This window comes from Typopeltis vanoorti, chromosome 6 (genome assembly GCF_054136105.1).
Source record: "Typopeltis vanoorti isolate ZY-2024b chromosome 6, IOZ_Tvanoo_1.0, whole genome shotgun sequence".
Taxonomy (NCBI): domain Eukaryota; kingdom Metazoa; phylum Arthropoda; class Arachnida; order Uropygi; family Thelyphonidae; genus Typopeltis; species Typopeltis vanoorti.
Window position 1 is genome coordinate 10,077,307 of NC_143554.1, and position 24,912 is coordinate 10,102,218.

A 24,912-nucleotide genomic window follows, 5' to 3' on the forward strand; every position below is an offset into this window, starting at 1 on the left:
ACCCTCCACACAAAGAAACCACTCCTTACCGTCTTGCTCACAGTTTCCTTTCGTAACTTCCAGGGATGGCCTCTTGTCATCACTCCTTCCCGCTGTTCAACCAAGCGAAAGAACTCCCCAGTGTCAACCCTGTAACCACCTCTCAACAGTTTAAAAGTCTCAATCATATCACCTCTCCTTCTTCTATCCACCAAACTCTGCAGTCCACATTCTCTCAGCCGATCCTCATAACTATCCTTGTACAGTCCTGAAACCATCTTTGTCATCCGTCTTTGTATCCTTTCCACAGTTAATTTATCCCCTTCAAATCCTATGGACCAAATCTGAGAACAATAGTCCAAGTGTGGTCTGATCAGAGACTTATACAACGGAATGATAACCCTCTTATCTCTGCAGGTCAGTGTCCTTCTCATAATAGCAGCAATCCTCTGTGTTACCTTCACCACCTTTGCAATATGTCCCCTAAACTTCAGGTTTCTATCAATTATCAACCCCAGATCTCTTGTCTCCCCTACTTCCTCCAGTATAACTCCTCCCATAGAGTATGCAGCATCCCATCGATGTTTCCCAAACCTCAAGGCCTTCCATTTTGCTGCATTAAACTGACACCCCCATTCATTTGCCCATCTATCTAGCTTATTTAAATCCTCTTGCAGGGCTACCACATCTGCACTATTACTAATAATCCTTCCCAGCTTCGCATCATCTGCAAACAACTGAATATCCCCCTGCAATCCACTGGGCTATGTCATTGATATAAAGGTTAAACAATATAGGTCCTAGTACTGAGCCCTGTGGGACCCCACTTGTAACCCTCTGCCTCCTGGAAACTGCTCCACCATACACAACTCTCTGATACCTATCAGACAGCCAATCCTGAATCCAGTTGACCAATCTGACATCCAGACCCATGTGCTGCAACTTAAATATCAGCTTATCATGTGGCACCCTGTCAAATGCCTTCGCCAAGTCTAAGAAAATTGCAGTATATGCCTTTCCCTCATCTAATGTTCTTGTAACTTTATTATAAAAGGCTAGCATATTGCTAAAACAAGAGCGTCCTTTCACAAATCCATGTTGATTCTCACAGATAACATTACCCTCATCTGCCCAATGCTGTACACGGTCCCTCACTACTTTCTCCAAGATCTTAACAACTACTGATGACACACAGACTGGCCTATAATTAGACACTTTCAGTCTGTTACCACCCTTATGCAATGGCACTATCTTACCTTCCTTCCATTCCCTGGGCACCTTTGCCAAAGCCAGACTTTCATTGAAAAGCCACGTTAAAGGTACTGTCAATTCCCTAGCACATTCTCTCAAAACTCGTTGCGAAATACCATCCAGTCCCACAGCTTTACTGACATCCAGAGTACTCAGTATCTGAAACACACTCTCCTCCTGTACCTCCAGACCTCGTACCAGTCCTATCCCTCTAGCATTAAAACTGACTCCTCTAGGATGAAATACTCCAATAAAGTGTTCATTGAACAATTCCACTATGTCCTCTGCATCAGTCACTCTATTCCCATTTTTATCCCACAATATCATTCTTCCACAGTCATTTCTCCTCCTACTGGCCACATAGCTAAAAAATTCCCTAGGATTTTCTTTGGATCTTAGGGCCAATCTCCTCTCATATTCCAGTTTCGCTTTCCTTACCACACTAGTCACTCTTCTGGCCTGTGTCTTATATTCCTCATGCATCTCTTCACCTATCTCCTTATATCTCTTCCATAGCCTCTTTTTGCATGCAATTGCTGTTTAATATTGTTTGTCATCCACTTTACTCAAAATTGCGTCCTCTTCTTCACTCGTGGTATACAACTTACCATTGCTGATAACAAGTATTCTTTCACAATTTCCCACGCACTGGTGATATCCCGGCCTTCCAATTCCTCCCTCCATGAAACTTCCCGAAGTTGATGTCTAAGACTATTATAATCACCTGCCTTATAATTCCACATAAGTTCCCGTCTCTTTGATACTCCTGCATGTCTATTCATTTTCCAAGTCAACACCATATGGTCACTCTCTCCAACTGGTGGGAGAGACGTCAACTCAGTTATTATCAACTCTTCTGATGCTATAACCAAATCCAAAATTTTTGAACCTCTTGTTCCCTCTGTTACATGTTGCCTAAGACATTTGTCCCTCAAGAATTCTAGAAATTCCATTCCCCTATTGCTACATGCATCTTCCTCTCTCCAATTTATACTACTGAAGTTAAAATCTCCCATAACAATCATTCTTCTTGCACTTGCCAAACTTAGCTGTCTAAACATCTCCTGGTCCCCATCCTCTGTGCTCCTGGGTCTGTAGCAACACCCCACTAAATATCCTGTCTTGCCTACCTCTACCTCACACCATACGCTCTCAAAATCATTTGTCTCACTTCCTTCCAAATTCTCCACTCTTAGAGGACATAGGTCATCACTTATCATAAGCAGTACCCCACCACCACGCTTTCCCCTCCTATCCTGACGAAAAATGCTATACCCAGTGACTTCTATTCCTGTTGTTATATCCCCTTCTGTCAACCACGTCTCCTGTTCTGAAGAGAATAATAATGGAACATTGTAATAGCCAATACAGAGTCCTGACCTGACATAGTGGGATGAACTGAAATGCAGAGTACAGAGAGAAATTTTTCTTTTCATTAGTGGAACTTATTATTTTTTATATTAATCCACATAATTTTAAGTGAGATTTATTATTATTTTTTAATTTATCGTTTTAAAGGAGGCATGGAAGTACAGAGTCCTTCTACCAATAATTGGTATAAAGGCTTCCAGCAATGCAGATATCCTTTTACTTTTGGTAAGAATGCATATAATGGCATTTGCTGTGATTGAAAATATAAATGGCCACAAGAATTCCCATAATTGTTCCTGAAAATACTGTGAAGAAGATGCATGCTGATTGCATATGTTCTACATTTAAGTCAGTTTGTACTGCAAAAGATATTAACTTTTTTTTTGGAAGGGGGAAGTTTAGAAGGTGATGTTATGGTACAAAGAGCTAAGCAGCAGAATCAACCTTTGTAGCAAGGTTACAGCAAGGAACTGTACTACACAGTGTATTCATCTGAAAGTCTCACATAAGCGTATCATGTACCAATATAACATTTCTGCAAAAGCTATCATATACTTAGTTATGGTTCAGGACCATTTCATATTATTATTATTATTATTTGACACCTCCAGGGAGTCCAAGGACTCATCGAGGGAGGGCACCCACTCTACAACTCTATCTCCACCATTTAATCACCAACTGACTGCAGCTACACCAACGCCATCTACCGCCGACCACTACTGGTATTTCCACAGACAATCACAAACATCCATGCCCACACGGGATTCGAACCCGCAGCTTTTTGGCTGGAGCGCAAATACGCTATCCACTCAGCCAACTAGGCCGGCAAGGAATATCTCATTAGCATCAAAACTAGAATGTTAAAGCTTGTCATCACATTCTGAAGACTTCTGTTTTTCTTATCATGATGGAATTTGTTGAAGGCCTGACCTGTATCAGAATAATAATTCCCATTTTCTTGCAGTCGGCTTAGTCACAGAATATTGCAGACATTAATGTTAAATCATATCTTGGCCTGCTTTCACTCCATGAATAGAATGGAATGGAATGGAACATGCCTAAGGTGTTTTCATAAATTTCATAACTTTCCAGTGAATAATTGCAAGATCACCTAATTATTTTAAAAAACAGTTTTTTGAAGGTTCACTGATTTTCTGGATAGTTTTCCCTATGAACCGTTAAAATAAACATTAGCATCAAGTTCCTATGTACCTTCAAGGGATGAATATTACTATCATTACTAGCTTCCTGTTAACAATTTTCTTCAAATGAATCAATCTGTTTATTTGCCAGGTCTCCCATATGGTTATACTTAATCATAATAATCAGTCTACCTTGATTTTGTCAATTCTGTCAATCTTATTATGCTGGCACCAAACATCTGTTTTGCTATCCTTTCCTTTTTCATTCTGTTTAAGTGATTATACCACCTTAAAATAGCTCTGCTCACACATTCTGAATCCTAATAATATTAAGTTCCTTTCCAATATCTTCATTTGTAATTGCATTCTGCTATTATTGCTGTCTGTCCACTACCCTGTCAGAAATCTTAGATCTGTGGTCTGTAGTCTTTGAACAACTGTTTTATTTATAAGCCAGCTCTCAGATTCTTAAGTTAAAATTTTTTTCAACATAGTCTTGTATACAGCTACTTTAGTGTTTTGACCAATTTATTATTTCATATAAATTTATTCAACCTTATTCTCCACCATACCAGCTTTGCTTATACTTTTGTCTATTTCTACATTCAATTTGTCAAATTCTCTAAAAACTTCATCTGAAGAGCTGAAATATTTTACTTGTTCTGTAGGTTTTTTTCATTCAGAATGCAGCTAATATTTTTAAGGTTCTTGATTATTTTCATTGTATTTTATGTCAGTTTTCTAGCAGTTATTCAGTGTACTTGAGGAATCCTGTAGTCTTGTACAGGATTAATTTACAAATAGAACAATCTTTATAAAGCAAAGAGCTGAGATTAACATCATCAATTTTGATATCAGATTTAATACCACATTCCTTTATAATGTGATTCATATAGATAATGAATAACAATGGAGATCACGTGCACTTCTGTCTCACGCCTGATTCAGCATCGAACCATCTTCATGTACCTCCTTCAATTCTAACCGCAGACATACATTTCAAATATAGAGGTTGTATTGCTTGATATAATGTGCTCTGCTGTGCTGTTTACACCATATAGTTGTAGTTTTTCAACAGCATTTCTCTTATCATATCTTGGCAAATGCATTTTAGAGATCTACAAAACTTAAAGAAAGATCCTTCATTATTCCTATGATTTCTAAACTATTTTTCTTAAAGTATTTTAAATCTGATCCTCACAACTCTTACTTGATCTGAACCCAACTTGTTCTTCTCCAGGTTTCTCATCCACAATCTTACTTAGCCTTTTCTCATATATATGACTGCATAAATCTTATCTAGCACCTAGAGAAATCAGTAGGAAAATTCTTCTGTAATTCTCATATTCAGTTTTGTTTCCTTTTTCTTTTATAAATGGATGCTACAAAAGCTCTGCTCTATTCATCTAGAATTTTTTATCTTCTGAATAATCAAGGCACGGAAAACGTTTACACCTCCAATATTTCAGCATTTCTGGCCAGATATCATCTACTTCAATTACTTTTCCACATTTAAAGTTTTTGATGGTTTCTTGATATAATTCCTCATTGCATTATATTAATGCAATGAGGAATTATATCAATATATTAAATTCCTGTTATATATTCTCTATCATGGTTCTCTTACTGATTATTTCATATAATTTAATTGCATTCTTTCAAAGTAATTATTCAGAACCCCAAAAGCATATTTAGGTTTCATATCACATTTATCATCTTTCATTTCTTTTACATTATTCTTTCCTGCATTTTTCTGCTTCTTTTTTGCAAAAATATTCTGTCAAAATCTGCAAAACATTTTGTCAAGTTCATCACAAAATGTTCTGCAGATTATTGAAACTTTTGTTTAGCTACTCTTACACATAGCTTAGCTGTTTTACATTTTTCTCTATATTCTCTAATGGCACCTACTGACATATTTTCTCACCACAAGTTGCTAACTAAACTGAAGCTGATGGGATTGGATAATAGATTAGTGAGTTTCTACAGGAAATGGCTCTCAGACTGGTATCAGCAAGTTGTGTATGGAGGTGCAGTATCCCACAAGAGGAAAGTCACTTGTGATGTGCCAGAGGGGTCTGTTTTGGGACCATTGTTATTTAATTTGTATATTAATGATAGTGGGATTGGTTTAACTGGCAATATGCAGTTGTTTGCAGATGATAAAAAATGAGGAGCGATGAGTAATCGAGCAGATGTGGCTTTATAGGAGGATTTTAGAGATTGAATGAGTGGGCAACAGCTTGGAACTGGCAGTTCAGTATTTCAAAGTGTAAGGTTCTGAAATTTGGTAGGCAACAATGGGATACGAAATATACATTTGGTGAAGAAATTTTGGAGGAAGTTGAGGAGAAGAGGCCTTGGAGTGGTGGTAGACAAGGATCTGAAGCTCAGAGGTCATATTGTACAAATTCTGAAGTTGTTACATCAGATAATGGCAATGATGTGGAAGATCTTGACAATGCAGTAATGAAGAGGTACTGGTTCCATTGCATAAGGCCTTGATCAGGCCTCATATGGATTATTGTGCACAGATTTGATCCCCTGGTTTTCATGGTGATGAGTATATATTGGTAAGGGTCCAGAGAAGACTGACTAACATGGTAACTGGTGAATGTGAGATATGAAGATAGATTGAGGGAATGACTTTGCAAAGTCTTTTGAATAGGAGGAAGAGAGGGGATATGATGGAGACATGTGAGTTAGTAAAGGGTTATTACTGGGTTAATGCAGAACAAAGTTTTTGTAGAATGAGGAAACGTAATAGAACAAGGGGACATACCTAAAAGTTGTATAAGGAAGGTGTGAGCAGTACATAAGGAATAGGTTCTTTGCATGGAGAGCACATGGTGAGTGCAATGTGTTGCCTGACATTGTGGTGAATGCAGATACATTGAATGAGTTTAAAGCACAGTTTGGTGGTTTTTATGTGTAATAGTGTGTGTCTCCAACAATGACTCTTTTGACTCCATGGTGGTCTGATGTTTAATAATAACAATAATTTGTAGAAGCTTTCAGTAGGATTTCTTCTTTTTATGGACTGTCTTTTAACTTCATGTTTTGATTCATTTTAATATCTTCAAACATATTTTCTTCTTAAAATGATATTTGCATTTATTCTGGTTAAAACTAAGTGGTGATCCCTTGCATACTGCATCTCATTAAAAAGTGTGACAATAACATAGTCAATAAGGCTTTTCTTATTTCTTCTGTGTTATGTTGAATGTATGCATTTAGAAATGGTGTTTGTAATGGCTTCACATCCTGAATAGAAACCTTCATGCTTTTCTCAAACTTTTTTGCAAACATTTTTATTGTTATCGTCATACACTCCAAAAAGTGAAAAAGTCATCTTGGGTAGTCCCACTGTCACACATAGCTCCTCAAACTCTGCTTTAAATACATTTACTATCTCAGAAAGTGCATTGCAATCACCTGCCACTTCCCTTCCAAAAATCTACTCATCCTCCCCCTCCTCTCATTCACTCTCCTTGTACAGCTTCCAGGTTGGAATATTTAGAATCTGTATTAGTGGCTGAAACTTTTAACACTGTTTTGCACATATCATCAACTTCATACCTAAAAGGTTTTTAATGCTTTTCATGATAAGTTAAAGCGTAAGTTTGATACACTGGTGAGTCCGCTCTAGAACCAGTACTAATGTCTGTGATACATGTAGACTAGTTATCAATGTTTCTGGCTGTCCACTAACAGACAATGAGTGTTTTGTTTTATCAAAAAGACATAATTTTGCTGTTGCTCTGAATAAGGTACCCCTGATGGATTTTTTTATACCATAAATAGAGGTATTCGATCCTTATCTCAAAAAACAGCCAACAGGATGCATTTTGAATGTGCAAAAATTCTTTTTAATGCCAAGCCCCCTCATCCTAATCTCTCTTATTCTGAATTTAAAGCACTGAAATCATAGAAGAATGATAATAATTTAATTATTACGAAACCTGACAAAGGAAAGGTTGTGGTTTTTCAAGATAGAAGTGAATATGAGAGAAAAATGTCTCTATTACTCTGAGACTATTCTACTTACAGGCCCCTCACATCGGATCGTACTGGTAGTCAATTAAAAAGACTTAATTCTCTTATAGATAATGTGTCTACATGGGATGAAGATCAAAAGAAAAAACTTAAAACCTTCTTTGGTTGTCTGCCTAGATTGTATGATCTTCCAAAATAAGTTTGTAAATCAGATATTCCATTAAGACCAGTTGTAGACTGTATAGGTTGTTTCAATTATAAAATTTCAAAAAAAAAAAAAATTATCAAATGTATTCACTTCTTCAACTAGAAGAACTGATACTTTATATAAAAAATACTTTGGATTTCAAAAATAAAATTTTGTATCTTCATTTGAACGATTCAGATATTATGATTAGTTTAGATGTTGTTTCATTATTTACTAATGTTCCTTTATCTAACAGCATTGAATTACTACAACAAGAATTTCCTTCAGACATTGTTAAAATATTTGATTTTGTAATAAATTCTGGTTATTTTTCCTTTAAAAACAAGTTATATCAACAAATCGAAGGGACAGCAATGGGCAATCCTCTTTCTCCTGCTATCATCAATTTCTTTATGGAGCACTTTGAGCAATGTATTTTTGACAACATTTCACCTAGACCTACTCATTGGTTCAGATATCTAGATGACATTTTTGCTAATTACAGTTTTTCTCTAAATTAAATGAACTTCATCCAAGGATCAAATTCACCCTAGAGGAAGAAGTAAGTAAACAGTTAGCCTTTTTAGATTTTTAATTCTTTGCCAACCAGATGGTAGCTGCATTTCTCTATTTTTAGGAAGAAGACTCATACAGGCCATTATATCCATGCTGAATCTCATCACCATAATATTGTATTGTGGAAATTTTATTGTTCAGTCAGATGATTTTTGTATTTTGAAAGAAGCATTCTAGGAGAGATCAAATTTTTGACTAGATGGTGTAGACCAGGGGTCGGCAACTGACAGGCCACATGCGGCCCAAATGTGCATTTTTGGCAGCCCATAAAAGGTTGACCATACTTACATGGCATGTGGCCTGTAAAATTTTATCATCAAGAAAAGACGTTATATACATTTCAAGAGGACGTTATCTACTAGTCAAGTGCTAGATGATTAAGTAGATGATCAATGATCAAGTGCTGTGCTAAAAATATATTTTAATTTACGTGAAAAAATAGATACTTTCATGACGGAACACGAAAATACTGTCCAATAATTATTGGATAAAAAATGGATTATGTCTCCTGCATTTATGGTAGACATTACAACTACTTTAATGAACTTAATTTGAACCTGTAGAGTCAAGGTAAATTACTATCAGAACTGTTTTCTGACATAACAGCTTTTGAATGATGGAAGAAAATCCACATGATTATACAGGGTGTTCGGGATAAATTTGACATATTTATAATTAATTATATTTTTCCGTAAGTTACATGTATTAACACACACTTCTCTTCATTTAAAAGGTTGGACCCTTCTTCATTCATATACAAGATTTCAGAAAGGATGGATAGCTGGAACCCACCTGAATCATGGAAGAGAATAACTTGTATCATGATGATTCGTGCCGGCCATCAAAATAAGGATATTTCGACTGCTGCCCAATGCTCCCTGAATACAGTAAAAACAATCAGGCATGAACTAGAGACTTGCAATGGTGACTACGAGGATGTAGCAAGAAGAAAGATCCCTAGCAGACGATCTGATTGCGTTCGTACAGCAGAATTCCTCGCAAATCTGCAGGAACAGGTGTTGAAGAACCCTGGCATTGGAATTCGGGCTTTGTCACGTGAAATGAATGTTGCAGCCTCTACTATGAAGCTTGCACTCAATGAAGACCTCCGCTACTACTCATACAAGCGCCGCAAAGGTCAGCTGCTTACAGAAAAGGCCCGTGAAAAACGTTTGATAAACGCGAAGAAACTTCTAAGCAGAGTGAAACATCCTGCGGAACCACAAACAATCTGGTTCTTTTCCGATGAGAAAAACTTTTGCCAGGATCAAAAACACAACACGCAGAATAACAGATGGCTTGCATACAGTACAAAGGACATTCCTCGTGTAATGCAGACTAAATTTCCCCAAACTGTGATGGTTTTCGGATGTGTATCCTCTGAAGGCAATGTGATGCCTCCGCATTTTTTCCAAGAGGGCCTTAGGTTGACTTCAGATGGCTACGTGGAGTTGCTAAACACTGTAGTCAAGCCCTGGATAACAAGGGTAGCCAATGGTAGGCCGTATGTATGGCAGCAGGATTCGGCCCCTTGCCACACCTCTGGGAAAAGTCAAAAATGGTTGTCTGAAAATTTCTACGACTTCACCAGTCCAAATGTTTGGCCTCCAAACTCCCCAGACCTTAACCCCATGGATTATTTTGTATGGGGCGCAGTTGAAAAAGACACCAATCGCACTTCCAGTAATACAAAAGCCCAGTTAATGGATAAAATTAAAACAGTTTTTGCGGCCCTTCCCAGGGAGACTGTAGCATCAGCTTGTTCGAGGTTCCGAAGCAGGATTGAAGCTGTGATCGATGCTAATGGTGGTTATTTTGAGTAAATCTTGTTGATAGTATTGTAATTAACTCTGCCTGTAATGTTTTTTGTCAATTCATTAAATTTAATAGATACAAAGAAGATTTTCTTTTTCCTTACGAAACTGTCAAATTTATCCCGAACACCCTGTATATGTTGCAAATCGGCATCTACAGTTGGATAACAAATACAAAAGGAAATTTTTGTTTGGTATTATTGAAGATTGACAAAATGGAATTTTCAATGAGATTTGTGGATATTGAACCCTTTTAATGTAGATATTGATAACCTACCAAACTGACTGCTGATGGAAGTTTTGGAATTGCAACACATTGAATTATTAAAGAACACATTTTCGTTAGAAAATATTCAAAAAATTTATCGATGCTTACCAAAAAATTTGAAGGATTAATCAGTTTCACAAGGAAGATGACAGTTGCATTTGGAAGCACATACATTTGAATAAACATTTTCTACAATGAGTTTTAGAAAAAAAAATTTTCTTCTTGACTGACTGATGAACATTTGTATGCTTCGATTCGAATTTGCACCTCAGGTTATGAAGTGGTGCAGATAATTTGGCTAAGGAAAAATAATCACAAAAGTCACATTAAGCAGGGAGACATACATATTGTGATGAATAAAACTATATTACTTTGTTTTTAAATGATAATAATTTTTCATTGAGTTTCATTTTCATGCTTGTTTCATATCTCGTAATTTAAATATTTCTGTGTATTTTTTTAAGAATGATATAATAAAAATTTATACATTGAGTATTTTTTTAACTCACTATTTTCTATTAATTAAATGCTTGTGGCCCGATTATTAAAAATAAAAGTTGAATGTGGCCCACGAGTCTGAAAAGGTTGCCGACCCCTGGTGTAGACCAACCACATCATGCAATATTTGCCAGGTGGAGATCAAATTCTGTCTATTCTTGCTATGAGAGGTTTTTAAAATTGTTCCATCCTCTTAATTCAGTGTGGTCAAATAGTCAACTGCACGGATGACTGCAGAGATCCCAGGCAGAGAAGGCCAACTCAAATGGTTAACTCAGATAAAGCTAACCACCTGAGTATTAGTCATCTTTGCACTTTAGTTTCAATTGGTCTTTTGGTTGTTCATCTATATGAGATTGGTAAGAAAGGAAAACTGATAGAATTTGGCTATATGATGATAGAGAAAAGGCTTCAGCTTTTTATACCTCTCATACTATCTGTCTGTCTTTTATTTCTCCTAATACTATCAGACTCTCTTGCATCCCTCTACTTACTACTCTAGGCCTATGATGAGTGAGCACCACTTCACCTCAATAAAGGTCAAAACTGGTCTGGGTAGTGACTCTTCCTATAATGCATAGCATTATACATGTCTATTAGGATATATGTGCTTTGCATTATGGGTAACTAAGGCAAGTGATGTGAAGTTATTAGTTTCTATATACGAGTTGCCTAGTCATGAAATTACTTTATACACAAACTTTGTTCGCTTACACTTGGATAAAGGATTAAACCAAGAATGTAATTTCTTGGCATCTTTAATTTATAGTATAACCAAGTGGAAAAACTTTCAACATCCTTCTAACATTATGAACAAATCTAACACTCTTTGAGCTTAGAGCTCCTGCTTTTACTTGCTGCTTGAGAAAGTTGTCTCACAATTCAATAAATTCATCTTCATTCTTATCATGAGATTTCTCTTTTACCATCAATGTTTGGATAATTAAAGTCACCCATAAGGATCACTCATTTAGTACCCATAAGGTTAAATTGGTGATGCATTTCTTCATCCACTGCCTCCAGGTCTGTAGCAACACCCCCCCCCCCATTCATTTTGTTAGCCTCCACTTCATACCAAATAGCCTCAAACTCACTGCTGCATGGGACATTATTATTATTATTATTATTATTATTTGACACCTCCAGGGAGTCCAAAGACTCATCGAGGGAGAGTGTGCCAACAGCATCTAACGATTGGTCCCCTTCCAACTACTAACCGCGCTCAAACTTACTTAACTGAGCCATTAGTAGCAGAGGCTCTACCAATCGACCAATTACCATCATTGTTTTCTTGTGTTTCTACCCTAACTGGACTTACGTCATCTGATAGTACCCTTACCCACCCTCCTCTCCTATCCCTTGACAGGAGGTTTCACTAATGCCAGCAATCTTAGGCCACATCATATTCAAAAAAGCAATGAACTCAACTCCTTTATTTCTGATGCTCCTGCCATTTGTGTATAGACATGACAAATTACCATCTACCCTATTCTTATAATTAGATATGTAGTCTATTTGGCCTCATTGTGGAACTTTCTCTTTTTCTCTCCCCAAACATACTGAAAAGGTCTGAACCCAGAGTGTGTATTTCCACCTGTTCAAGATATGGAAAGAATGTCAGAGTATTTACTTAAAACTATGATTTAAAAAAAAAAAAAACTTGACATTTTGATCATTATATCATGGTCACCTTCAGGAATACAAAAATATACGCTGAGACACAAGAAAATAATAAACACTTGAATAAGTAGAATTGCATCAATTGCCTTTGAGTGAAATTCTCTGCAGTCCTGATGTTTTTAGGTTCTGTTTATTGTCCATTGATCATTAGTTATAAATTGATCTATATTTATAATTATATAGATATTTATAATCATATTGGTATATATATAATTTTTGAGGACCATCTAAGTATTTTTGATTTGGCTATTTAATGAGTCTTTCAATGAGAAGTGTCCCTTCTCATTGAAAGTTTGCCTAAAGACAAAAAAGAAGGCAAAATGGTGCCACTGCACAGGTATCATCTTATGGCAGATGTTTCTAATTACAAACCAGTCTCTTTACTGGCATTTATCAGTTAAGGTATTGGAGAAATTAGTTAGAATACACAATTGGATTGATTGATATTGGATTCTACATGAAAGTCAACATCGGTTTGTGAAAAGTAGGTCTTGTTTTAGCAATTTTATGATAAAGTAGAAAATGTGTTGGATAGGGAAGACTCATACAGTGATAATCTTGGATATTGCAAAGACATCTAATAGTGAGATTGAACAATTGCAGAAACAACAGCAATTAGTAAAGCTGAGAAGGAAAGGGGGGGGGGACAGGTGAGAGGTAAGAAACAGGATTATGTAATGAAGCAAGAGGAGTAAGGAGAAATTTTTATGTGAAATTTTTTTCTGTGATAAAAGTACTTAATGAGAGCATGACTAAATATTGTTTCTATGGTGCAATGCTTAGTAATATTAGTGAAGCTGTTGTTGGTTGTTTTTGACTGACATTGATTACTTACAAGTTAAAAAAAATAGGGTATGAGAGAAGATATGAAAGAGTTATTAGAAGAAGCAAAAAACAAGCATGAGAGATGATTACATTATGAAGAAGGAATGGCATATAGTTTCTAGACCTGAAGACAAAATTTGATGGATGGAAGGACTTTTATAATGCTGATGGAATCTAGAGCTGTTAGGGTGGATGGTGTGTGTGTGTGTGTGAGACCAAAATGTTTCCCAAGTAAAAAATTGAATGTAGTAGTCATTATTAAAGTGTAATTGGGAGAGATGCTATAGTTTGTGTACTATTGATAGAAGTATCAGGAAAATAAGAGAGGAGTTTTTGGTATTATTTGCTGCAACTTTGTGAAAATTTATAGTGAGTGGTAATTGGTTGATAGCTGGTAGTCATAGGAATGCAATGTAAGGGGTATAGTATTTTCAGGGAGAATAGGATGGGAAAAGGTATTATCATTATCTTCAGAACTCTGTGGAGTCAGACCCATTGTGGGAGGTCCCCCTGTCACATGCAGCTCATCCTACCATGCCTTAAATACCTCTACATTCTCTGCTGACATGACACTCTCAATCAGTGCATTCCAATCATTCACCACTCCTTCCATGCAAAAAAAAAAAAACCCACCTTCTCACTGCTTTGTTCACATTCTCTATACAGCTTCCAGGGATGACCTCTAGTTCTCTCTCCCTATTTGCCTCCATTCTCAGAAAAACCTCTTCAGTGTTAATCTAATAGTAACCTCCTATCAACTTATATATCTCCATCATATCATCCCTCCTCCTCTTATTTTCTGGACGCTGCAAATTGCATCTTCTCAACCTTTCTTCATACTCAACATTCCAGAGACCATAAATCATCCTAGTCAATCACCTCTGGATCCTTTCCAATACCTCTTCTCCTTTTGAAAACCAGGTGACCATATGTTGATGGTAGCAGATGAATTGCATCCATCCAAAAAATGTGGATGGCAGTTGAGGCCAACAGAACAAAATATACAGTTGGTTGCACACAGTGATATTGCTTTTTCTGCAAATTTGAAAGAATACCAGTGGAACTCTCGTATGCAAATTGGAACAAATGTGGAATGATATAGAACTGGTGATATGGATATGATGAGGATGGCTAACAGACAGGTATCAAAGAGTAGTATATGTATGTAGAGGATTAGAATGCAGAAGAAAGCAAGTTACTAGTGTGCTGCAAGGCTTTATACTCAGACCATTGCTTTTTAATTTAAACATAAATGATATAGGAAATATTCAGTTGTTTGCTGATGAACAAAATTGTAAGAATAGTAAATCAAGGCAGTGTAGAGAATTTGCAAGATGACTTAAATAGGCTGATATGGTATGGGGCAAAAGATAATGGATTCTGTTTTAATGTGAAAAAGTGTACAGTTATACATTTTGGAATGAAAAGATTACAAGCTATGTTTCATATTGATGGAACTCTATTCTAAAAACTTGATGAACCTAGGGATTTGGAGGCATTGTTATATATAGAGAGTCGAAGTTCACAGGGCATATTGCAGAAGTGGCCAGGATGGTTCATAGGATTACTTGGTTATTGAAGAAACACACTAACAAGCAGAGACAAGAAGTTATCATTCCTTTTTTAATGAGTCTTTGATATGGTTACATATGGATTACAGTTCTCATGTTTGGTCACCCAGGTTTCTTGTGAATTATTATTATTATTACCATTTGATCTCCATGGAGTCAGACTCATCGTGGGAGGTACTCACTATTGCATGCAATACTCATCTAACCGTGTCTTAAACTGATTCAGTGTGTCTACATCCACAACACACTCAGGCAATGCATTCCACTTACCAACCACCCTCCATGCAAAGAACCTGCTTCTTTGCATGCATTTTCTCCCTTGCTCACACCCTCCTTATACAGTTTCCAACAATGGCCTCTTGTTCTATTCCCCTCTCACATTCCATGAAAAATCTCTTCCATGTCTACCTGATAACAACCCCTGACCAGCTTATATGTCTCAATCATATCCCCCTCCTCCTATTCACGAGGCTCTGCAACTGACATTCTCTCAATCTGTCCTCGTACTCCACATTCCAAAGACCACTGACTACTTTTGTGAATCTTTTCGGTACCCTTTCCAACATATCCTCGTCACCATGAAAACCCAGCGACCAAATCTGTGAGCAATAATCTATATTAGGACTGATCAAGGCCTTATACAATGGAATCATAATCTCTCTATTTCTGCATATTAGGGTTCTCCACATCATTGCCGTTATTCGATGTGATGCCTTCACAACTTGTGCAATGTGGCCCCTCAATTTCAGGTCCTTGGCCACCATCACTCTTAGATCTCTCATCTCCTCTACTTCTGTTGTTTCCCCACCAAGTGTCCTTTGCATCCCATCGTTGCTTTGCATCCCCTGGAACCTGTGTTGTTGCAAAACTCTTATTAAACAGGCATGCCAATGCTACTGCCAGTTCCCTGGAACATTCCCTTAAGATGCATGGTGATACGTCATCGAATCCTATCACTTTATTAACATTAAGGTTATGTATTTCCTCAAATACCTCCTGCTCTCACAATTAAGCTATCCTCTCCTCTATCCTCTACACTTAAGTTCCTCATGATTTCACCCTGATCAGGATGAAACACTTATAAATTGATCACTGAATACCTCAGCAATGTCTTCTGTAGCAGTTACCATCCTACCACTTTCATCCCTTTACTTCATCTTTCCATGATCATTCTTCCTTCTACTTGCCACATATCTAAAAAAAAAAAACTGTCTAGGGTTTTTCTTAGCCTGATTTGCCAATTTCTGCTCATACTCTACTTTTGTTTTCCTTACTGAGCACTCTCCTGGCTTGTTCTTTATATTCTTCATGTGACTGATTACCGTTATTCATCTTGTACTTCCTCCAAAGTACTTTCTTTTTCCAGATTTCATGCTTAAGCTCCACATTCATCCATTTTATACCTACCTTATTCAGCCTTTTGGGCTTTGGGATACATTCGTACATTGATGCTGTTATGTATTTCTTTGTAAGTTCCCATTCAGCATTTATTTCCTTACCGCTCAACTCCTTGTTCCATGTTATAGCTCCAAGTTGTCTCCTAAGCTCGTCATAATCAACAGCTTTATTACTTCATGATCACTTTCACCAACTGGAGGAAAATGTGAACCCCCCCCCCCTCTAGCAATTACATCCTCTGATGAAATGATAAGATCTAGAGTTCTTGATCCTCACATGCCTTTTTTTATGTGCTGCCTGAGATAGTTATCTCTCAAGAACTTGAGAAATTCATTTTCCTTATTGCCAAATGCTATCGCTTCATTCCAATCTATGCCACCATAATTAAAATCACCGATAATAATTACCCTTCCTTTGTTCACTAATCTAAGTTGTTTATACATTTCTTCATCACCATCTTCCACATTCCCAGGCCTATAGCAACATCCAACTAAATATGTCTTCCTCTCAACCACCACGTTACACCACACTGCCTCATAATCATTGCCACTATTTCCCCTTTCATGTCTACCTTATGTGGACTTAATTCCCCTGTTATCATCAGCAGCACTCCCCCCCCTTCCTGCCCTTTCTATCCTCACGAAAAATACTGTACCCTTCCATTTCTATTCCTGTTACGACATCATCTTCATTCAACCATATTTCACTTTTTCCAATGATTTGGGGGCAAATAAACTCAATCACTGAAACCATTTCATCCCCTTTATTTCTGATACTTCTGGCATTTAACAAACATGACAGTTCATTTTTAGGTCTATAGCCAGTCCTGTCCAAGCCATATGTTGGTTGTGATTTCCCCACTACACCTGCCAAATCACCTTTATCACTGCTTACCGACATATACCTGCTGAATGGGAAAGTGCGTGTGTGGTCTGTGAAATGCTCCCTGTAATGATAGGGAGCATTTCACAGACCACACACACATTTCCCCTGCACTTAGCGGGCAGAGCAAGGAGTCATTCCTGAAAATTGAGTAAGGGTGTGGTTAGCAAGGCGAGGAATAGATTTTCACTTAGAATGGTGAATGAGTGGAATGGGCTGTGTTCATCCATTGTGAGTGCTTGGTTGGTTTAGTGTATTCAAGGAGAGGTATGATAGATAGGTGTAGACAGTGGAACATCTTGCAATGAGTCTTTGGACTCCATAGTTTTCTATTCAATAATAATAATAATAATAATAATAATAATAATTTTTGAGTGACAGTTTAAAGAGAGCATGTATCAAGTTGATAAGAATGTCTGTACTCTGGTTGATAAAAATCTAGATTCAAATCATGTCTGTGGCTTGAGGAATTGTGTAAAGATTTTTTTAAGATACAGGTGAGTTATCTGATCTAATATGGAACTAAAAATTTTTTTTTTTTGCTGGAATTTAGTTTGTCTCCTGTAAAACAGCCATATCTTCCATGGAAAAGAGCATTTAGTTTGGGATGTGGAGTAGCTTTCTGCATTGAGTCAGCACAATTCCATTGAGATGCTGAGTAGTAGTAATAGTAATCATCAGTATATCCTTTGAAAGATCATCTTCGGCCATTTTCTGTCCACTGGATGAAGACTTTCTCCAAAGTCCTCCATTTAATCCTGTCTTAAGCTTTACTCTGCCACTGAGTTCAGGCTATCTCATCCTCCCATCATCTCTTTGGTCTTCATGTAGCGCTTTCCATCTCTGGGATAGATACCATTCAGATATCAGCTTTGTCCATTGGCAGGTCATTTTTTGCAATATGACCTGCCCATTACCATTTGGATCTTTTAATGGCTGTTATGTCTCTCAGCCTAGTCTGAGAATGGTAATACCGAGGAATGATTTTTTTATTTTCCTTTGTGCTATTCTCAGCTTGCTGATCAATTTTTTAGTCAGTCCCCATTTCATTTCCATGCATCATGACCAGAAGTATACAACTATTGAATATTCTTATATTGTGACTTTTTTTGTCCTAGGTAAACATAGGAGTTTACTATATCAATTTCATGGTGTTCCATTCATACTGGCATTTTGACAATGTATTTATTATACATTCTTTTTTGTTTTTGTTTATATTTAAACCTTTCCTTTTACTCATTGCATTTAATTTATTGATCATTTGTTGAATCTCTTCTGCAGAGTTTCCTAAGAGAAGATATCATCAGCAACTTGTAGAGGATTTACTTCTTTCCCATTAACTATAATTCTCTTTTTCCAACCCAGATTTTGAAAATTTTCTTTTAGGACTGCTGTAAATAGTTTTCATGAAATGGCATCTCACTGTTTATCTTTTGTTTATAAAATATTCCATATTTGTCCCTGATTTTATAGATGCAGTTAATTTTATATATATATATAATACATTAGAGATACCTACCTAATAGGTGTCAATCCTCCTCTAGTGCAAATAACAGCCTGTACTCTCCAAGGCTCCACCAAATGCCAGAGGATTACCGCCGGAAGTAATTCCAGCCATATCTGTTGCAGCATCATCTACAACTGTGGCATAGACGTTGGTCCCGAATACATGAATTTGATGTCTTGCTCTACGGCATCCCAGAAAGATTTGATTGGATTTAAATCTGGGGATCTTGGGGGCCACTGGATGGTCACAAACTTAAATGAGTATTCCTCAAGCCATGCTTGGGTGGTTGCAGCTTGGTGGGGCAACCCATTGTCCTGCTGAAACAGATCATCTTTGCAGGATGTGTGAAGGCCATGAAAATGTGTAGGTGATCAGCCAGCACATTTTGGTAGCCCACAGCATTTAAGGATCTCTCCAAACACACTAAGGGACCTAATATGTCACATGAAAAAGCTCACCAAACCATCACAGTACCTGGCACAATGGGGCCATGGTCCCATGCTGTCGACACCACATCCGAACCCTCTTGTCAGGGTACAGCTGATAACAGAATTCATCAGACCACAGGACTCTGGTCCACTGCAGAGATCCAATTTTAATGGTCCCAACCAGGCGAGGAGCATTGTCAATGACAAGCTGTCAACAGTGGCTCATGATTAGTGCGTTGGCTGTCATACCCATGGTATGCAGGGTACGCTGTACTGTTCGCTCGCTGACACTGCTTGGACCTCTGACATTGAAACTGGGTGTGAATTATATACCCGTTACCTTTCAGTTGGTTGTACAAGCCTGGACATCTACATCGACCCCCATCATCAATGGTGTATGATTGGCCACCACTTGCTTGCTGGTGCACTCGTACGTCTGTTGATGGTATACTTGCGGTAGACTCGTGATACAGTTGCCCTCTAGAACCTAGGATTCTTACCACTTGGGTGATAGAATGACCCATCTGTCTTGCACCAATAATATGTCCACAATTGAAGTCTCTAAGATCACCACATTTACTCATGTTTGTCGATTGCAATACACTGCTGGGAACTCTGATGTCTGCCTATTTACTGTCTGTGTTTGGTTTGGGTATGTTTTACTCTGTGCGGGGGGATGCCAGTGTCAACTTCCATCGCCTCTATCTCTGATGAGCTGTCCATTGAATGTATAAATTTTTTTTCAATTCCTTGATTTTTAGGACTTCTAAAATAGCTAATGTTGAATGAAATGCCTTTTCAAAATCAGTAAATGTCAGATCTATGGCTTTTGATATTCATTTGTCTTTTCAGTGATTTATGTTGTTACATATATATATGTTCAATAGAGTTGTAATTTTTTCTGAATCCTGCTTGTTCTGTATTCTGTTGCTAATGATTTTTATAAGAATTTTGTATATTGTTGAAAGGAGCTGATAGGGTGGCAATTTTTAATGTCTTTTCAGTCTCCCTTTTCATAAAAATTATAATGATAGCATTGTTTTAACTCTTTGGTATTCTCTTCAGTCTTAAGCAGGATGTACAAATTTTACTTAATATATAGTCATGAGGTTTCTTCAGATAATTTTCTTTCATCCTTTTAGTTTATCCCACTAATTTCTCTGGCATTAATTAGTAGGGTCTTGGTTATTATTTGATAGTTTTTATCCAAGTCTTCATTCCTATCATCTTAAAAAAAAAAAAAAAACATATAAAGGAAAAACTGTAGTAGTAATGGATAAGGCCATCTATCTTTCTCTAAATAGTTGTGGAGGTATCCTGCCTTTTACAGGATACCTCCACCTATCAAGAAATTATATCTAATCCTACAAAAACACAGATTTAAACAATTAAATAAGTTACTTAATGAAATTTTTAGTTGGGATCAAATACTTTGTATAAGTTATACACTCATTTTGGAAGGACTCTGTTTATATGGTGTACCAGAAATTGGTAAATAAGGTTGTCCACTAAGACCCATTGTTAATTGTAATGACACTCTCACATATGGAATTACTAAGTTTTTTTCACATTTATTAACTTCCTATATTGGACCATCCAGATCATTCTTCAAGAATTCCACACATTTTCTTGAAAAAATCAAGAATATTCAAATACAAATCAGATGTTAGATACTATATGATGATTTCCCACCTAATGTGAGGATTTTTGAATTTATTATATAATTAGGATATTTAAGCTCGATAAACAAGATTTATAAACAAGATTGAAAAATCAAGAATATTCAAATACAAATCAGATGTTAGATACTATATGATGATTTCCCACCTAATGTGAGGATTTTTGAATTTATTATAAAATTAGGATATTTAAGCTCGATAAACAAGATTTATGAACAGATTGAAGGTACTGCCATGGGTAGCTCTCTGTCTCCACCTTTGGAAAACTATTTATTTGAACCATTTGGAAGATACCTTATTCTCATCCACTCATACCCAACCCTCTCTTTAGTTTCCTTACATTGAAGTTTTTGCTGTTTTGCCTCGTTCTGGAAATAAGCTTACCACTTTCCTACATCAGATCAGTATCCTTCACCCACATATTCAATTCACCATGGAAAAAAATTAAATCCTTATTTGTCACAGTCTCTGGTACTTTGTCAACCAATGTTTATTGGAAACCTACCTTTACTGGTAGATACATTCATCAAAAGACTGCTCTTCACACCTCCCAAAAATTGGAATTATGAAGTCATTAATTAATAGAATGCATAATATGTGCTCCTCTCTCCCAAGCTTACAACAAGAACTTCTCACTATCAAAACTTTAATGAAATTAAATGGTTACAACTCTCATCCAGACCAACAGATAAGTGACTCCTATGTTCCAACACCTAAGGACTCTTAGACTGATCAGTGTTTCAATCCCTTATATATTTCTGGTATTTCTGAACCATTGGTAGAATTCTGAAGAAGTATCGCCTTAATCCCACACATTTTCCTCTCAACAAAATTTTTCATCTGTTACTATCTATAAAAGACAATCTGTTACCTCTACCTTTAGCTGGTATTTACCGGATCCCTTGTGAATGTAATTTGACATACCTTGGACAGACAGGCTGTTCTGTGGAAGAAAAAATTAATCAGCACTATGTTGAATACGTGAAACTTCAATAGTTTGGTCTGACACAGCATAGTATTGACACTAAATACAGTATTCTGTGGGATAAAGCTTGTCTTCTCCATAGAAGCAGTTTTAAATATGAACACCTTTTCAAAGAAAGTTGTGAAATCCTTTTATCTGCCTAACCTGAATCAGAATGATTGTCTCTCTCTCTCTCTCTCTCTCTCTCTCTCTCCCCCCCAAAAGTTTGGGAGAGTCTCATTTTATCTAAACATCAAAAATAGTTTTAATATTATTTATTAATATTAATTTCTAGCACACAGCAACTGTTCTTAATTGGTAAACCGATTGTTGTATGTTCCTTAAATGTGAGACAGTAAATTTCTAAGGTCACATTTAGCCTATCTTCTCTAGGAGTTGTTAGATAAAACTAAGTTGAGAGGTGCCAAAATACGATATTTGTTCCTTTTCAATTACAATATGAGTCATTTTTGCAACCACCTAGTTGATTACTGTGTGTTTTGTAACAGTTATAATTTGTGCTCTGAAGATGTTGGTCAGAAATCCATAAAAATATGACTCAATGAAATATTAGAAATAATTATGTTTTAATTTCTGCCTCTGTTTACACTGTGGAGCACTTCTGTAATTAATTAATTCTGTAATATATAAAACCAATGTAACAAAAGGCTTAGGTGTTTACATTGGTTTTATATATTATTACCCCTATCTGTTGTTTAGGTCCTGACCACGGTAGATGTGAATGTGGGCGGTGTGCATGCTCTTATGATTGGACTGGTGCAGACTGTAGCTGCAGAAATAGCATTGAAACTTGCATTGCACCAAATGGCGTGAGTATTATTTTTGTGTTGTTTTATCTCTTATAGCAGTTACGTGTATGGTAACATTTTCTTTAATTACCTTTTGTTTTGCATCTTAAGTTTTTTTTTTTTCATTTCTTTCTTTCTGAGTTAAAAGATTAATCTTTAGCTCACTTAATTCATCCCTAAAAGGTTGCTTATTGTAAATGTGCTGATAAGGCAGAAACCCTAATGAGACCCAACTCAACACTTTTAAAGCCAGATTCTCCAGTAATCAGAGTGATGGTCTCACACAGGGCAGTGAAATTCATTTGTCACCACATTCACAAACATCTATCACGTTGAGATTTGAATTCACAGCTCATTTGTTAGTGAATAGAGATGTATCTGCTGGGCAAACCAAGCTATCAAATTGAAACAGGATTGTTGATTGCCTGAAATGGCTGATATCATATTTGTTTTCCTACAGTGGGGGCACTTGCTGTACACTTGAACTTTTTTTGGTCTCCATGTGCCCTCGAAGGATACTGCTTACAATGTATGAAAAAAAGAAGACAGGTATAGTAGTAAAGGTTACTCAGGCCAGCTGCTAGATAGCACACGAGATTGAACCAAGTACCAGCCCATCAAAAAGCCTCTCAATCAGAAATTCATAGGGCATATTATGGCATGAACTTGTCTTCTCACTGCATTGTGTCTCATTAACTGTTAACCAAAAATCACTCACACCACAGAAAGAAAAATAAATAATTATCATTCTACTATGAAAAAAATACAAAACACCCATCAGAAATAATCATTTCCACATTCACTTCACCACCATTGGCAATATAAACATGTACATCACCACTTACAGACATCCAAACTAGACTTCCTGTTTTGTATAATTTCTTCCATCAAGGGTGTTACTTGTATCTTTGTGTGATCTAATATTCCATACTTGTGAATATCAAATCTTGTCTCATAATTTGACCTCCTTTGGTTTAAGGTTTCTTTGCTTATTCTCTAGCATTTATACTTTCTTTACTACTCTCCATATTCTAAAAAAAAATTACTCATTCCTCTTCAGCTTCTTATCCCTAATAGGGATAAGGACTGTCTGCAGTTTAATTCAAAGAGGAATTTTGAATTAAAACAGGAAAGATGAATTTCTTCAAAGAGGAAATTCATCTTTCATGGCATACTCAAGTTCTTTCAGAACATTGTTCTGGGTTTTGGGAAAGGTCTGTAAGTCATAACAGCCTTTAAACACTGCAAAGGATGTTAGGCTCCTGGTCTTGATGGACTGAGAATAGAGATCTACCATATCACCTGGAATTTGCTAGTTCTAGTCACTCTTGAACAACATATTTACAGGCAGGGACATTCCAGAGCATTTTGTTGAGAGTTGCACCGTACTCATCACCATACTAAAAGAGGCCTAACAAGCATATTAGGTTGGAGATCGATATCTCTGATTAACATGGATTATAAAATATTCAGCAAGATCTTTAACACCTGAACAAACATCAACTAAATGAGCTGATCAAAACCATACCAATTTATGGAGTTTCCAGGTGAATGACTTCAATCTCTTTCTCATCAAAGATGTAATACAATCGGTGACAGTTAAGTTCACACTGATGTCACTTGGCTTAAATAAAGCCTTTGATAACGTGCTGTATGAGTACCTCCTCCAGATACTATAGTCTTGTAAAATAGGAACCAACTCACCAAAGTTCTACTTAAAAATCTGTGAAAAAGCAACAATATCATTTAATGAATCCTTATCTGGTGCCATCCTAGTGTACAGAGGAATCAGTTATTATTAGTATTAACACTAAGACCTCCATGGAGACTAAAGACTCATTGCAGGAGCTACACACAGTTATGCACAAAGCTAATCAAACCATTCAACCTTCAACATATCCATATTCATCATATTCTCGGGTTCATTCTGCTTAGCATCCACTTTCTGTGCAGAGAACCTGTTCCTCACTTCCTTGCTTGCTCCTCCTTACACAGTTTCCAGAGATGGTCCCTTGTTCTTCTCCCATTCAATGAAAATTTTCTTCCACATTAATCTGGTACTCATGTCTTAATCACATCCTATCTCT

At 36.7% G+C, this 24,912-nt stretch overlaps 1 protein-coding gene across 1 annotated transcript in view; it reads left to right on the forward strand.

The window, feature by feature from the left end:
• The window catches only part of LOC150105278 (integrin beta-PS-like), a 151,451-nt gene that overhangs the window by 52,230 nt on the left and 74,309 nt on the right, over nucleotides 1-24,912 (forward strand). Inside the window, exon 4 of the mRNA XM_090394063.1 lies at nucleotides 22,737-22,846. Coding sequence (XP_090250189.1) covers nucleotides 22,737-22,846 — 110 coding nt within the window. The remainder of the gene's footprint in view (nucleotides 1-22,736; nucleotides 22,847-24,912) is intronic.